Consider the following 16,661-nt stretch of genomic DNA (forward strand, 5'->3'; position numbering starts at 1 on the left):
AATCATTTACATGGCTGTAAGATCTACACACATCAGCAAAGCCACAGTACAGTCATACATACAACTTTTACATTTGAGGAGCACGTCTCAGTTTTCAAAGCATCTTCTAATCACCTAATTTTGGCCTCACAAAAACATCTGAGCCTAACAGGGCCTCATTTTCTCACTGCTAAGATTCAGTGGTTGATCATCAACATCCTTTCAATGATCAAAGTCTGACCTTTGATTCCTCTCCTGCAGCTGGGAAGACCCAGGCTCAGAGGGCTGGAGAGATGTCTTCAGCCCCACCCTACGGATGGGTCTAGACTGAAGAATCTTATGTCAATTACATCTCAGTAAAGATGGGGAGGGGTAGGTACTGGAGGCCCTAGAATCTTAGTCATCTGATCCCTTGGGCAGGGTCTCTCCGCATGTGGGTGGCATTGAGACCAGCATCAGGGACAGAGAGGGGGGAAGATGGGAATGTGAGACAGACATCACTTGACCATCTAAAACCCAGAGGAGATGACAGTGGCCCCTCTGACTCCCGTAGGATGAAGCTGACACACACACACACCCAAGTAAGAAAAGGGCCATGTGAACACAAGGATGGACTCTCTCCAACAACCTTTATTGAGCAGTGAGTATGGGGACCGGATTCTGCCCTGAGCACTCCGCGTGTGGAAATGTTAGCAACTGTCATGGCTAGAGGCAAGTTCCTGTTACAAAGATGAAAGGGCAGAACCCAAAGCTCTTTTTAATTTTATTAGTACACGCAGATACACTGATTTACCCAGAACATGCATGTACACCTGCAGCCGAATGGGAGGGGCTCTTATCTCCACATACGATGAAGCACCATCATAACAACAGCCAGAACCGAGGAGCTGGAAAATACCCACGGCTGCCAGCATGGAACTTTCCACCAGATCTGGGCCCCACCCAAGTAGACCTGCCAAGAGGTGCCTCTGGTTGTGAGCACAGCTGGCGTGGCCTTGGCCCATCCCCGCTCACTCTGCTCCCCACACTCCCGGGAGAATCTGGTGAGGTCACATTTCTGGGGACGATGGCTTCAGGCTTGACCCTCAAGAGGGTTCACAAGCGGTACCTTCTCCATTTCCCCTGAAACCAAATAGACCTCAACTACTTATACAGAAGTCCTCTAGTTTAACTCCCGGGTTTTGGGTTCGTTTTTTAAACTATGGTATAGAATCTTAAGCAGACAGATGCAGTCTAAACATACTACGTCATGTTACCTCATGGTTTATCATGTAGAATTACTTGTTTCTATTACTAAAGAAACAGATTGTGAAAGCGTTTCTTTCCCTGCCTTGATGGTGAGTCACATTCTTAGCCAGTTCAAAACACTGAGCCAGTGCCTGAAGCATAACAGATGTTCCTTAGGTATCCACAAAATGCATAAGTCCACGGTTGACAGTACCCACCAGGTGCCAGCGACCTCTCCTGCCAATTGCAATTGCAGAGCTTCAAGGAATGAGCAAAACTTAGGGTGGCAATAGGATTCATTTGGCAGCTGTAGAGAGATGAAAAACAATCTCTGAAGAGCTTCCTAACGGTGCTTCACATTGGATCACTAGCCCTGGGAAGATGTGCTGAGATGCCTTCCTTTTACCTGTTGCTTTAGAGACTTGTTAACGAAACCTAAGTGTTACAGCGTATGTGTCTAGAAGTTTTTGCTTTATACACTTTTTAAAAGAATTAAGACCTCAAAGAAAAACTTCCTAAGAAACACTGAGCTTGTTGTGGGGAATAAGAAGCCTGAGACTTCCCCCACTAAGACCCGTATAAAGCCCCCTGAGCGATGGGTACACCTGGGCGCAGGTGGGTCTCGGAAAGTGCCAACTGTGGCTTCAGAAAACAGCACCCAAGTGGCAGGCTGTCCCCAAAGTGGCGTCCAGGCCGCAGTCAGGACCCCCCTCCCAGGGCCCCACCCCTCTTCAGCACAGGTCCTCCTCTTGAACACCCAGGGCCACCTGGTGATGAAGGAATCATTCCCGGGCATGTGGAATCAGCATCAGGGCCCTGGACCCCCAGCCCCGCCGGGCTCCCTTGTGCTCCTGGGAGAGCCTTTCCTGACGATCCCTCCAAGGGATCTGTGAAGAGAGACAACTGCATGGCTGGGAGGATGCCAGAGTTAGACTGAAGTCCCAGGAGGGCCAGCCCAGGGCCTTCCCAGGGCCTCAGAAACACCTGCCAAGGGTCTGCAGAGAAGACGAAACAGGACGGCCCGGAGAGACTCCAGTTCTCTACAGCAACAGCATGGCTTCAGGCACCCAGGGCAGAGCGACCCTGTGGCCCAACGCTGGGCTCAGCAAGGCCAGCAGCCCGGTGTCACCAGCCCACCCTGACCCCGTGTCTGCAGCTCAGTTGTAGGAAAGGTAGTCAATGAGCCGGGGAGGGATGTTCAACCTGGCAATTTTCTCCAGCCCCCTGACGCCAGCCGCCCTCCTCAGGCTCACCCTGCAGAGCTGGGACAGGCTCAGAGGTGTCTCTGGAAAAAGGGGACAAGACGCACGTGAGGTTAGCTTAACTTAAGAAAGAAGCACAGCATCCTTCAACTTAACAAGTACCAACATGGAACTGAAAACACCTCCCTTTTCCTGAAAAGAGGCTGAACCCTGAGTACCTTCTCTGGAAGGCGACCAGGAAGGACAAATAGGGACCAAGGATGGAAGATCAGGAAATGGAATTCAGGTCATGGCCACTGGGATTTCACTTTGTGAGCTTCTGGCTTTTGGGGTTTTGTGATTTTTTTTCCCCCATAACGTTATAACTCAGCACACATATTTGCCAGCAAAGCACTAATCTACAGCTAGTAGGCTTGTTTGTCAAACTTCCAGACAAATGAGGGCTGGGGGGAGGGTTCGGGCGGGCAGTGCTGGCTCTGCTCTGCTCCTGATCGCTGCAGGCCACAGGGACCCACGGAGAACTGACCCACAGGGGCAGACAGTCCACAAATGCACATCCTGGTGGCAGAGGGTCAGGGCCACAGGCCTGAAGATGAAGCCTGGAGCTACAGCTCACGAGGGATGGACACCAGGGCCAAAGAAGGAAAGTGCCTGGAGGTCCCTGGCAGCTGGGCCACGGGAATGTGTACAGAGCAGAGCCTGGCCTCGAAGGCTGCCTTTAGGACCATCTGTGTTTGATCAAAGTATAAATCAACCAAAGAAAGTATTCTCAACTTATGAAACATTATGAAAGACAAAGCTCCCTGAAAGAAAAATAAACAGAATTACTAGTGACATTCATTTTCCCATTTACTTCCTCCCCCAAATTATTTGAATGCAGGAAAAGAAACACCTTCTAGGAAATGTTTCCCCAGTAGACGTGGATGGTATTTGCCTCTAAACTCATGATGGATTTTGGTTGGGTAAGGTTGGCAAAATGTGGAATAAATGGGCTCTTTTTCAATTGATAAGTGTTTGAAAGCCTCTTGTGACTGTAATTCTATGTAAACTCATTTAAAAATGTGTCCCAGAGAGGAGGTCTTGTCTTAGCCAGATGGTTTGTCCTTTGTTTCCTGAAGAGTGAGGGCTGCATCTATATCATCGGCCTCATAGGGACCCAGTCTGAGTCAAGAAACGACTGACTCAGAGATGAACTGATACGTGATCAGAACAAAGCCCTCCTGCACGAGGTTCCCCTGCAGACCTTAGTGCAGGCGTCACACAAACGACACACACTCACTCTCATAGTGCTCCAGGCACTTGGCGGAGGCACTGCTGCTCCATGTGTAGTCGGATGGCTTCCGCCCCCGGTTGTCCCGGGCATAGATGTTGCCTCCAAACTGGATGAGCATCTCGATGAGGTCCACGTTCTTCACCTTGGCTGCATGGTGCAGTGCCGTCTCGTGGAGCTTTGCCGCGTTCACGTTGGCCCCTGCAGGTCCGGAGCAGGAACAAACGTCACCAAGGAGCACAGGACACAAAAGCGGCAACCCCTCCCCGGGAACAAAATCAAGACTCTGCTGCAGCCTTTTCAAAACCTTCTTCAAAATCCAGAAGCACTGATTCCTTTTATTTTTCCTTAGGAAAAGAGAGCTAAAAAAGAAGTATAACTGGAAACAACCAAAAAGAAGAAAAACAAGACAGAAACCTTCCCTGTGAGTTCAGAGGCTGCTCTAATGCCCTATGCTGTCTGTCCCCAGGTCCTGAGGCTCTGGAAGCTCAGGTGAGTTGCTCAAGCTCTCCTGCCGTCCTCCACGTGTACACACACACACACCATGGACACACACACACAGGCACACACACGTGCACACAGGTACACAGTTGCACACACCTCAGATACAGACATGCACTCAGGCACACACATCACGTGCACGCACACACCACGTACACAGGACAGTGGCTCTAAAAATGTGTGTTGTATGAATGAATGAACATTAAATATAAGAAATCTTTTACAAAAGGGAAGCTCAAAGGGAAAATAGGGAATGTTCCCCCCAAATTCCCTGAAGTTCAGATAGAGAGGAAGTATAGTAACTGTGAATTCAGCTCTGCCATCCACCTCGCTCTCGGGATGACAGCAGACATTCAGAAAGATGCAAACAAGTAATAGCTAAACACAGCATTTTTAGACGCTTTTTAAAAATAAGAGATTTTGATAAAAATATGATTTGTGTAAAACACCATTCTTAGGGCACGACCATCACCATTCTATACAGTGGGATCCCCTGGAGCCTCAGAATTTTTTTTAAGAAAATACCAACTTCTTTGAGGTCTGCTCCCAAGTGGATAAGGAGGTTACAAGAGAAAGGAGATGGGAGAAAAGTATTTTCAAGAAGCCAGCAAAGAGCCCAGGATCAGTGAAGATATTCCCTCCAATAACAGATTCAAATCACAATCATAAAATATTATCAAGGTGAGGCTTAAAAAAAGTCAGATCACCAGTATGTCACTGTGTAATAAGAAATTCTGAGGGTCAGAACAAGAGGAAATGAGGGGGTATAAGGCTAGTAGATGTTCTAGTCCCACAGCTCAAAAATACTTGAAAACTTCTGCTTTCTGACTTAAAATCATTTTAATCCCCTAGTAGAATATAAGAACTGTGTTCCTAAAGCGGCCTGTGTGATGCTAAGAAGATAGCAAGCATGCAAGCACACAACACACGTGACGAAAAGCTCCCATACTTCCCAGAGTCAAAACTCAGACGGCAGTTCAGGAAAAAGAATCCGTCAGTTAGGAAGCAGGATAAATTACCTAATTGTTTAACTTAGCAGATACGTATTACAAAAATAATAGTAAAAATCAACCCATGAAATAAAAGAAGCATTTTCCCCACAGTCTAACCAATCTACCACATCAGGGGTTTCTTCCAATATTGCTGATACAAATAAGTAATGTTACAGTGTTGCAGTCATAATGCAAATATGAATTTGAACATTAAACTTGTAATGAAAAATAAGCTGCAAAGTCTGCAGAATCTAAAGTCCCTGTGGCTTCCTCTCAGGTCATTAATGCTCTCAATATTCTTGCCAATCGGGGAGGAAAGAGGCTGTCTCTATTTTAGGGATGGAGAAGGGTGGGTGGGGAAGCAGAGTCACTCTCAAGGTCAAGGAGAACCAGCACTGAACAGCTCTTCCCTCCCGCCCACTGTGGGTTCTCGGTACACAAGGCTTGGCGGGGTGACTGTTCCAAGGGACAAATGGGATCTGTTTAAAATGTGCCTTGGTATCACTGGATTGGGCGCAGAGAGAAGGCTGGTGATTAAGAGGGGCAGCTGGCATCTCCGCAGAAGCTGGAAACAACAGACCAGAGCTTCCTGGAGCAACACGGGTGGGTCTCGAAAATTCAGGAATGGGTGAGCAAACAGGAAGGAGAGTCAAATCTATAACAACACCATTTACCGCGATGAAAAGTTCATGTCTCAACCAATAACACACAGATACTCATTAGAACAGTGGGATGGGGAGGGGGGCAGAGGAAAGAAGGGACAGAGAAGCCAGGGAGAAAGTGGCTTTATGGGACTAACGATGACATTGCCTGGAACTGAGGACAAAAGCCAGAGCCAGCAAAACACCTGACGCCACCTAGGCCTTAAAAATTCTCCATTCACGCATCAGAGAGAAGGGATCAATGTTTGCTCGTGATCAAAAGCCTGATTTCAAAGCAAAACAGGATTAGAGTGGATTCAGTAAAACCTCCGGGAACAAGGACAGGGGCTGTCACATGCCCACCAAGAACCCAGCACGACACTATGGAGAACAGTATGGAGGTTCCTCAAAAAACTAAAAATAGAGCTACCATATGACCCAGCAATCCCACTCCTGGGCATATAGCCAGACAAAACTCTAATTCAAAAAGATACATGCACCCCTATGTTCATTGTAACACTATTTACAATAGCCAAGACATGGAAGCAACCTAAATGTCCATTGACAGATGAATGGATAAAGAAGATGTGGCACGTATATACAATGGAATACTACGCAGCCATGAGAAAGAATGAAATAATGCCATTTGCAGCAACATAGATGGACCTAGAGATTGTCATATTGAGTGAAGTAAGTCAGACAGACAAATATATGATATCGCATATATGTAGAATCTAAAAAAAACGATACAAATGAACTTATTTACAAAAACAGAAATAGAGTCACAGATGTAGAAAACAAACTTACAATTACCGGGGGAAAGGAAGTGGGGAGGGATAAGTTGGAAGATTGGGACTGACACATACACAATACTATATATAAAATAGATAACTAATAAGGACCTACTGTATAGCACAGGGAACTCTACTCAATACTCTGTAATGGCCTATATGGGAAAAGAATCTAAAAAAGAATGGATATATGTATATGTATAACTGATTCACTTTGCTGAAACTCACCTGAAACTAACATAACATTGTAAATCAACTATACTCCAATAAAAAAAATTTTAATATACATATATATAAAAATAGAACCCAGCGCAATGCCCAGGACGGGGTGGCAAGCACAGGGTCTTGGGATTCGCTCACTGAGACAACAGCAGAGACGTGAGGGACCAGCACTGCTGGGAAGGTGGACGCCCCTTCTGAACGCTCCCAGCACGGTTAAATATTTACTGCCGGGGACCAGATTAAAAGTTACCTCAGCAGAAATAACTGGACTTTCACCCCCTTGGCCGCAATCCTCTGCAAAAATAATCCACAGCTTGGCAGCTTGACCTCGCTGCCAACAGAAAGCCTCTGAGTCCACCCCGGGGGGCACCACGTGGCCCCAACGGCTCTGCTCCTCCTGCGGGGCCAGGGCCCTCTCCAAAATCGCGTGCAAAAGCACCTGCACGTGTATTTTTCTAGAGATGTGGTCCATAGCTTTCATTAGATGTTCCAGCAAAAAGTGACAAATCACTACTCTAAAAATAAAGCATATGCTGTCCTCTTCTCTCTACTTTTCCGTATGTTTGAGATTTTCCATAGTTAACAAGTAGTTTTCTTTAAGAAGAAAAAAGAATGCATGTGATCTAGGAAGGGGTGTCAAGGAGACCATCTGAGATTACAACAGAATCAGGGATGAAATCTGGAGCTGGTGGTAGACACTGACACCTCAGGATCCTGCCCCAGGGGAAGTCTCCTCAGCCCTCACTCCCAGGGGATGGAAACCCCCTTTGTAACCACCGGATCCCCTGCTTAAGGCCGTCATGGACATCATGGCTGCCTCCCACCCAGGAGCTGCACCCTGCGGTGTGGGGCAGGGGTCCCGGGGCAGAGGTCTTAGGGCAGGGCTGGGCCCTGATTGGGTGAATCCCTCTCCTCAACCCAGACCCCAGCCGCTCAGAATGTGGCACAATTCAGCCAAAGGGATGGGATAAGGTTTGGACACGAACCCATTTCAGGCCGATGGGACATGGAGGAGGTGTGAGGGGGGAGTTTCGCTCTTCTGAGGGGAGGAAGCCATCAGAAGCCTCAGGAGTCAAGAATCTGCATTTTAGCCAAACTCTGCTGCTGCAGCCATTTCTCCCCTACTAGGGACGCCAGGCGTGGGATAAAGGGAACGGTGAGGAAGGCAGAGATGTAAGATTCAGACGAGGTGAGTTCTTGCTGACACTGCTGAGCCCCCCGCGTCAGAGAGACCCTGAAATCTGCTCTACTTCTGATCCTTTCGGTTACTGAACCAGGAAACTCCATCACCCAGGGGTCGAGGGGAGCTGGTTTCCTACTTCTTACAAAGGAGTCATCACTTACACAGGGTCCTCAGGACACGGAAAGGACAGTGGGTTACACCACTCGCTTGATCCTCTCCCCTCCAACCACGAGAAAGGAACCAGAGAGAAAACAGATGAAGGTGTACTGCATACGTGCACGCCAGGCGCCCCGCAGAGGGTGGCTGTGCTATGAAATTTTTATTTTAATAAGCTCAACAGGGCTTCCCCGGTGGCGCAGTGGTTGAGAGTCCGCCTGCCGATGCAGGGGACACGGGTTCGTGCCCCGGTCCGGGAAGATCCCACATGCCACGGAGCGGCTAGGCCCGTGAGCCATGGCCACTGAGCCTGCGCGTCCGGAGCCTGTGCTCCGCAATGGGAGAGGCCACAACAGTGAGAGGCCCGCGTACCGCAAAAAAAAAAAAAAAAAAAAAAAAAAATCTCAACAGGAACAATAGGTAGATGCCGTTGGTAAAAATGGGATCCAACCATCCCATGAGCAACTCGGCTGGAAGACCCACTGTTTCTAATCTAGATATTTAATCTTTGCGTAAAAAACAAAAACTACCCCAGTGACTAACCTTACACAAAATGAAGCGTGTTCACTGAAAAGACTTAAGGGTGGCATGCTAAAGTGAATAAGACTCAGTAGTAGAAAACTGTATATAACTGATGCTCAAAAGACCGTCATCCGGAAAGAATTCATCCTCTATTTCTGAACCATTTTGGTTTTTCCCTAGGTTGCCCCCAGAATGGACAAGATGGCTGAGCTAAAATGTTCCCTCAACAAAACATTTAAGTTGGGGGCTTCCCTGGTGGCACAGTGGTTAAGAATCCGCCTGCCAGTGCAGGAGACACGGGTTGAAGCCCTGGTCCCAGAAGATCCCACGTGCCGCAGAGCAACTAAGCCCATGCGCCACAACTACTGAGCCTGTGCTCTAGATCCCGCGAGCCACAACTACTGAAGCCCACACGCCTAGAGCCCGTGCTCTGCAACAAGAGAAGCCACCGCAATGAGAAGCCCGCTCACCGCAATGAAGAGTAGCCCCCGCTCACCACAACTAAAGAAAGCCCACGTGCAGCAACGAAGACCCAATGCAGCCAAAAGTAAGTAAATTAATTAAAGAAAAAAAGAATGCATTAGATGTGACCCTACTTTATAAAGAAAATCTTGAAAAAAAAGAAATTTAAGTTGGGTTCATAATAACTCCTTGCCCATAGCCGCTTTGGCTACATTTTAAAACTTCTGTGGTCGACAGGTCCTGACTCTAGCTTCAGTTGGGCAGGTTGTTTGTTTGTTTTTAATAAATTAATTAATTTATTTTTGGCTGCGTTGAGTCTTCGTTGCTGTGTGCGGGCTTTCTCTAGTTGTGGCGAGCGGAGGCTACTCTTTGTTGTGGTGCGCGGGCTTCATTGTGCGGGCTTCTCTTATCGCACAGCCCGGGCTCTAGGTGCATGGGCTCAGTAGTTGTGGCTTGCAGGCTCTAGAGCGCAGGCTCAGTAGTTATGGTGAACGGGCTTAGTTGCTCCGTGGCATGTGGGATCTTCCCAGACCAGGGATTGCGCCCGTGTCCCCTGCATTGGCAGGTGGATTCTTAACCACTGCGCCACGAGGGAAGTCTCTTGGTGGGTTCTTTTTATTTCGTTTTTGTTTTTCACCATGGGAACGTCTCTATCCTTAGGACACCTGACAGCCTCCTGGATCCTGATGCAACTGACCCGCTTCCCCTGGACCCCATCTCCTGATTCAGACCAGGCAGGCCTTGGGGACAATCCCCTGCGGCTGCCAAAAATAATCATTCATGTTCGTTGAGCACCTACTGTTCAGCAAGTACTGTGGAAATGTTATCACGAATCCTCCCAACAGTCCTGCAAAATAAGTTTTATTTGTCTGGTTTTATAGATGCAGAAACTGAGGCCCAAGGACTCAGCTGACAAGTGGGAGAACCAGCTGCAAACCTGGGCTGCCTGACTGCACCAGTCAGCTCTCTGCCAGCTTGCAGCACAGGTGAACACCACGCACCTGCAGTGAGCCGGGCAGGTATAAACATGACGCACCTGCATTGAGCAGCATTTTGACGCAGTCCAGATGCTCCCGGGCGCAGGCCACGTGCAGAGGGGTCCCAAAGTGGCAGTCGTGCGCTTCCAGGTTGGCCCCAACATCAATAAGAAGCCTCACACACTCAGAACTTCCTTAAAAGAAATGGAGACGGAGGAAAGGCATCGTATCACATATATTTGAAATAACAGGCTTGGCAGACACGCGGCTGCTGGAGCAGGTGAGCCCCGAGCTTGGCGGCAGCAGGAGGGAAGGGAAGTGGGCCTGCATCCTGACCAGGAGCAGTGGGTCCTGGACACGGCGTGGGTGTCCTTCCCCCGGGAGCTCAGTGGCCCCCCGAGCTCACCAGGCAGTGGGAGAAAGGGAGGGAGGGCACGGCTGGCGCCCGTGCTGGGAGAACACAAAATTGGGCTCACCAGCTGTGGACGCAGAGAAGGCTCCTCACTGCTCTCGAGCCCTCGGGGGAAAAGGAAGGGGCTCCCCACCTCCAGCTGTCCCCCAAGCTGTGTCAGGAACGCCAAGCCGCCTGGATGAACTTCCCTAGACTTCCCCACTGCTTGGGTTCCCTGCCCCCTCTCAGCAGACACCTTTCTGGCCCCTTTCCCGGCTCCTCTCTGGCGTCTTTAACTCTGGTTTGGGGTCAGGCTTCATCCCGTCCCAGACTCCATCCTCTCTCACCCCTTGATCATGCTTGGCTGTTGGCACCGACTCTCCACCTCCAGCCCTGAAACCCAGCCCCACCTCCACCACCGGGCGCTGGCCCTTCACCGGGGGACATGCCCCCCACGACGAGGTCCTCCCCCCACTCCCCAGCCAGCCTCCTCCTCACCCTGAGTCGGTCTTGACGCCGTGCTCTCCTCTCCCTCACGTCAAATCCCATTGATTCTTCCCTCAAAGCTCTGCACATGAATCCATCCCACCTGGGCTCCAAGAGCTTTGCACTTGGGTCACTGCGATGGCCCCCAGCTCATCTCTTCATTTCCAGGATATCGCCCCCCCCATTTCATATTGAAGGGCAGCAGAATATGCCACCCCAAAATATGCCACTTTGGCATAAGGACTGTTTGGAGCTGAAGACAAGTAAGAAGCAGCAGATACAAGAAAAGCTCTCTTGTCTTCCCCCATTTGCCTAAAAGCAGGACATAAATGTATAAAGGTGTCCCCTCCCGTCTCTACTAGGAAGGACAGAAGTGAACCACCAGGGACAACTCTAGACCCTGATCAGCCCAGAGCCGGCACCAGAGGAGTCCACACCGCAAATCTTACTAACTGGCCTTTGTCTCCCAGGAGTTCCCCGCTGTATTTGCCTTCATATAACTTATCATCCCTAGAAGCTCATAGTCCTTTTCGTTGGCCTTGTGTCTGCTCGACAGAATTACTGCTCTTTGTTAAAATGCTACATAAACCCCAATTCTAACCACCCTTTGCCTGAGCTCTCCCGTGCGTATGTGCAATGCACACGCTAACTTCCACTTGTTTTTCTCTTGTTAATTGGTCCCTTGTCAGTCTCATCGGCAGGGCCCCGGCCAATGAACCAAAGATAGGTGAAGGAAGAAAAATAAGCTTCCCTCCCCTACGCTGCACATGGATGGCCACTAAACGAACCTTTCAAAAATGTGTTCTTATCATTCAGCATCTGCTCAAAAACCTTCAGAGCCGTCTGTAGCAATTCCCAGTGCCTGTGGGCGACCAAGGTGACCTAACTGTGGGATTCGGGGTGAGGGCAGCAAAGACTGGCCCTGTGTGCAGCCGTGGAAGAGCCCACACCCCGCACCCTAACAAATGCAGCGAAGACGAACACCGTGCCGACCAAAGCACAAGACACAAGTGTGCAAACCTTGCTCAAAACAGTCGAACCCAAACTCCCTGGTCTGTCATCTGAAACACTGCCCATCAGCTGGCCTCACCCCAAACTTCCAGTTCTGCCTGTTGTAGCTCCTCTGCTGGGCACGTCTGACCCAGCGAGGCTGGAGCAGCCATATCCTCCCACCGTCTGAAATCCACCTATTCTCAGAGGGCAACCCTGAGCCTTGAGGACCAGCTCTCGGCTCCTCTGAGAGTTCCTGCCTGGGGGTGCGTCTGGGCCTCATCTCCCCACAAGATCAGGGGCCTGCAGGCCAGAACGACAGCAGCCACTAAGTGAGCGGCTGCCGAGGGCATCCGTTTCCAGGGTTAGCATCTGAAAGGCACCGAATGAGCTAGAAATAGAACCCTACCTTCAGCCCCCAGCCCTGGGTGAGGACCGTATCTCCAGGAGGAAAAGCGTCAGATTCCACGGCTGACGGACCAAGAGCCAGACCCAGCCCAGGAGCCCGGCTTCACCAGCGGATGGCTTCCCCTCCTGGCTATCACCGCTACCCGACTCACCGCTCATGCAGGCCTCGTGCAGCGGGGATGCCGTGTACAGGGGCGGGTTGACCTTGGCCCCGTGGGAGAGCAGGAGCTTCACGCACTCGATGCTGCCCGAGGCACAGGCGTCACAGAGCGGGGTGCTGCCATCGATGTTGCGGGCGTCCACCTTGAGGGGGGGAGGAAACGAGCATCAGAGGGCAAGGTGCAGGCCACTCACCTTCTCATCCTGTTGCACGTTCATCTTTGAAACACCACGTAGTTTTTCGAAGTTCTTAGGTTTTCTATTACGTGCTGAGGTGCCGTGCCAGGCAAGGGGGTTCAGAGATAGAAAGTAGGGCGTGTCTACTGGCCGCCTGAGTACAGCGGGCGTGCAACTGGGGGCTTTTTTTAGCTTAGCCTCACTCCGGCCACCACCCCAACACCTACTAAGCACAGGCGGGGTGTGAAAACGGGCTTTAACTCCAGCCTCAGCTAGGAGGTGTGCCTGAAACTGTTTAACATGCCTCCTCTAGTTGGAAAATCATGAGGCAGGAAAAGGCAACTCCCCAAACTGGCAGATTCTGCTTAGAATTTGTCCAAATTCAGCTGTTTACTTGGGTTCACGCTGAAGCCTGTTCCATTTCCTCTGGAACCGCCTTCATAGCTGAGTTTTGGGAAGAGTGAGCAGAACACAGCCTTCCCTTCTTCCTCACCCCCCACCGCTGTCCCAGGGCAGCTCCTACCAGCTCGCCCAGCCAACTGGTAAATACCCAGCAATTCTACCAGCCGGATACCAGATACCATATGCTGGGGACTCCACGTGGGCTGTGGTGTGAGTACGTAAACTAGGGGAAAGCAGCGAATCAGAATCTTGTTCTTGTTCCTTTTACCTGTCCTTCCAGAGCTAGTTTGCCAGCATCCCACTTAGTCATCCTGCTCTCTGAGCCCAAAAGGCTCCTGCCGTCAAGGCCCCGCCAGCCCGGTAGGCAGCCCACCTCTGTGTCCACAGCCTGCCTGCCCACATGCAGAGCAGAGCATGCCATCACTTTGCTAACCCGGACTTCTCTTCCACCACCAGTGACCTCCCAACAGCCAGGTCCACGAGCACCCTCACCGGTCCTCTCAGGGTGTGGTTGCCATGGAGACCAGCCCTCCCTCCTCCTTCAGCCTCCACTACAGCCCACTCTGGTTTCCTCCTTCCTTTCCTTCTCAGCCTCCTGCAGTGGTTTCCTTTCTTCCCATGTGTTGCATAACACAGAACGCTCTTCCCAAGCCTCTTTTTCTCTGGAGCTGGTCCCATCAGTCTGGGGACCATGCTGCAGGTGGCTTACCTGGGCCCCGGCGGCCAGCAGCAGCTGCACGCACTGCGCCTGGCCCTGCAGGCTGGCCGCGTGCAGGGGCGTGATGGAGTCCACCATGACCTGGTTGACGCAGGCCCCGCTCTCGATCAGCTGCTGCAGCTGCCGTGTCTCCCCCCGCTGGGCTGCCTCGTGCACGGGGGTGCGCTCCACCCAGAAACCTGGAAAGAAAAACATGCAGTGCTAAGAGCACGCCACTTCTGTCCAGGTCAGATGAACCCCAGGACCCTTTACGAAACCCAAGCCATTGTATACACAGTGGTGTAATTGGTCCAAACACCCCTACTCAAAACCCTTGAGTGATTCCCACTGCCCAGGGGTGGAGTCCAAGTCTTTGGTGAGGCCTGCAAGGTCCTTCATGATCTGGAGCTTGCTCACCTCCTTGACCCATCTGCCACCACTGCCCTACACAAGCCCCCTCTCTCCAGACACACAGCTGGCTCAATGTGGCCCCCTGCCCTTGCACACCTGCATCTCTGCATATATTCTCTCTGCCTGAGAAGCCCACCTTTGCCCCCACCCCGATCATCCATTCTGCATCTCCTGTTTAGATGTTATGTCACCCACGTGGACCCATTTGAAATAGCTCCTTCTCCGGAAGACACGTCTCCCACAACCCTGACATCTACATGCTTATAATGCAGCAATTATACTGTCCCCACTCCTGGCCTGGGAGAGCCTTCAAAGTAGGGACTTGATTTAATTATTCAATTTTAGCAGAAATCTCAGGATTTCCTACATACAAAATCATGTCATATGCATTTAGATAGAGGTAGCTGTGCTTCTTCCTTTCTAATCTGAATGCCTTTTCTTTTTCTTGCCTAACTGCCTTGGTTTGAACGTCTAGCCCCACGTTGACCAAAAGTGCCGAGAGGCACCTCCTGCCATGTTCCTGGTCCTGGAGCTATGTCCTTCACCACGAACCACCATGTGAGCTGTGGGTTTTCATAAATGCCCTTTATCAGGTCAAGGAAGTTCTCTTCTATTTCTAGTTTGTTGAGTCTTTTTATCATGAGAGGGTGTTGCATTTTGTCAAGTACTTTATCTGCATCTATTGCAAAGATCAGGCTGGCTTTTTTTCCTTAATTCTGTCAAAATGCTGTATTACATGGATTGATTTTCAGATGTTAAACCAACCATGCGTCCCTGGGATAAATTCCACTTGGTCATGGTGTATAATCTTTTTTATACATTGCTCAATTTGGTTGGTGCATATTTTGAGAATTTGGGGGTCTACATTCATAAGTGTCATTTTTCTTGTGATTGATGTATTTGTCTGGTTTTGGCATCAAAGTAATACTGGACTCAGAGAATGAGTTGGGAAGTATTCTCTCTTTTAATTTTTGGAAGAGTTTATGAAGAATTGGTATTCAATCTTTAAATATTTGGTCAAATTCATCTGTGAAGACATCTGGGCCTGAGCTTTCATTTATTTAAGTTTTTTTAATAATTCAATCTCTTCATTTGTTATAAATCTATTCCTTTTTTTTTTGAGTCCACTTTGGTAGTTTATCTTTTTTAGGAATTTGTCCACTTAATGTACATTATCTAATTTGTTGGCATACAATTTGTTATGGACTGAACTGTGCCCCCTGTCACAAAATCCATATGTTGAAGCCCTAACCCCTAATACCTCAGAATGTGACTGTATTTGGAGATGTAACTCCAAATAAAGTGAGGCCATTAGTGTGGGCCCTAATCCAATCTGACTGGTGCCCTTATAAGAAGAGGAGATTAGGACACACAGACACCAGGGATGAGTATGAACAGAGGAAAGACCATGTGAGGACATGCAAGAAGGCGCTGTCTGCAAGCATAGGAGAGAAGCCTCAGGAGAAATCAAGCCTGCTGGCACCTTGATCTTGGACGTCCAGCCTCCAGAACCTCAGAAATAAACGTGTTGTTTAAGCCTCCAGTCTGTGGTGTTCTGGTATGGCAGCCCAAGCAGACTAACAAACAATTGCTCATAGTATTCCCTTATAATCATTTTATGTCTGTAATGTCCATAATAACATCCCCTCTTTCATTGCTGATTTTGTCATTTGCATCTTTCCCCCCCACACACCCTTGGTCAGTTTAACTAAAGACTTGTCAATTTTGTTGATCTTTTCAAAGAACCAACTTCTGTTTTGTTGATATTCTGCATTGTTTCTCTATTCTATTTCATTAATTTCCTCTCTAATCTTTATTATTTCTTTGCTTCTGCTGTCTTTAGGTTTAGTTTGCTTTTTTATTTCCAATGTCTTAAGATGAAAGGTTATTAGGTTATTGATTTGAGCTCTTTCTTCTTTTTTTTAATGTAAACGTTTACAGCTATAAATCTTCTCTAAGTATGGCATGAGTTGCAGCTTGTAAGTTTGGTATGTTATCTCTTCATTTTCATTCATCTCAAACTATAATTATTTATTTTTGCATTCCAACCTCGTAAAATACATATTCAACAACAATGTGTTGATTAAGAAATAAACAAAGGCACGACTCCTCTCCCAAAAAGGAGTAAAATTCTCTAACATCCCCCCTTTCTTCCACAATGCCTTACCTCTCCCCCTCCCCTGCCCTCAGCTCTAGAGAACCAGGTGCACGAGATGCAGCACCCTGACCTCCCATGTTTTAGCCAAGGGTTCTCAAACTGGAGCTTCCATCAGCATCGCCTGGAGGGCTTGTGAAATCGAAGGCTGCTGAGCCCCACCCCCAGAGCTGAGTGGGTCTTGGTGGGACCTGGGAATCTAAGTTTCTAAAACGTGCCCAGACGATGCTGATGTAGCTGGTCTGGAGACCACACTTAAG

The 16,661-nt window shown here is 49.2% G+C and overlaps 1 protein-coding gene and 1 long non-coding RNA gene across 8 annotated transcripts in view; one reads left to right on the top strand and one right to left on the bottom strand.

Annotated features, from left to right (window-relative positions):
- The window catches only part of LOC137203682 (uncharacterized), a 62,666-nt gene that overhangs the window by 31,290 nt on the left and 14,715 nt on the right, over positions 1-16,661 (top strand). For all 3 annotated transcript variants that reach the window (XR_010933239.1, XR_010933237.1, XR_010933238.1), the window contains exons 3-5: positions 4,031-4,170; positions 8,867-9,233; positions 10,030-10,405. This is a non-coding gene — a long non-coding RNA (uncharacterized lncRNA). The remainder of the gene's footprint in view (positions 1-4,030; positions 4,171-8,866; positions 9,234-10,029; positions 10,406-16,661) is intronic.
- ASB13 (ankyrin repeat and SOCS box containing 13) overlaps positions 1-16,661 on the bottom strand; it is a 27,703-nt gene continuing 11,042 nt past the window's right edge. For 3 of the 5 annotated variants that reach the window (XM_067700286.1, XM_067700297.1, XM_067700314.1), the window contains 6 exons: positions 13,848-14,035; positions 12,553-12,703; positions 10,185-10,319; positions 3,688-3,879; positions 2,460-2,491; positions 1-1,513 (listed from right to left, as the gene is read on the bottom strand). In XM_067700286.1, the coding sequence (XP_067556387.1) occupies positions 1,322-1,513; positions 2,460-2,491; positions 3,688-3,879; positions 10,185-10,319; positions 12,553-12,703; positions 13,848-14,035 (890 nt within the window). In that variant the 3' untranslated portion in view covers positions 1-1,321. Of the gene's footprint in view, positions 2,492-3,687; positions 3,880-10,184; positions 10,320-12,552; positions 12,704-13,847; positions 14,036-16,661 lie in introns of all 5 variants that reach the window. The other 2 variants (XM_067700305.1, XM_067700324.1) reach the window with 2 other exon arrangements.

The sequence above is a fragment of the Pseudorca crassidens genome, chromosome 1, assembly GCF_039906515.1.
Source record: "Pseudorca crassidens isolate mPseCra1 chromosome 1, mPseCra1.hap1, whole genome shotgun sequence".
Taxonomy (NCBI): Eukaryota; Metazoa; Chordata; class Mammalia; order Artiodactyla; family Delphinidae; genus Pseudorca; species Pseudorca crassidens.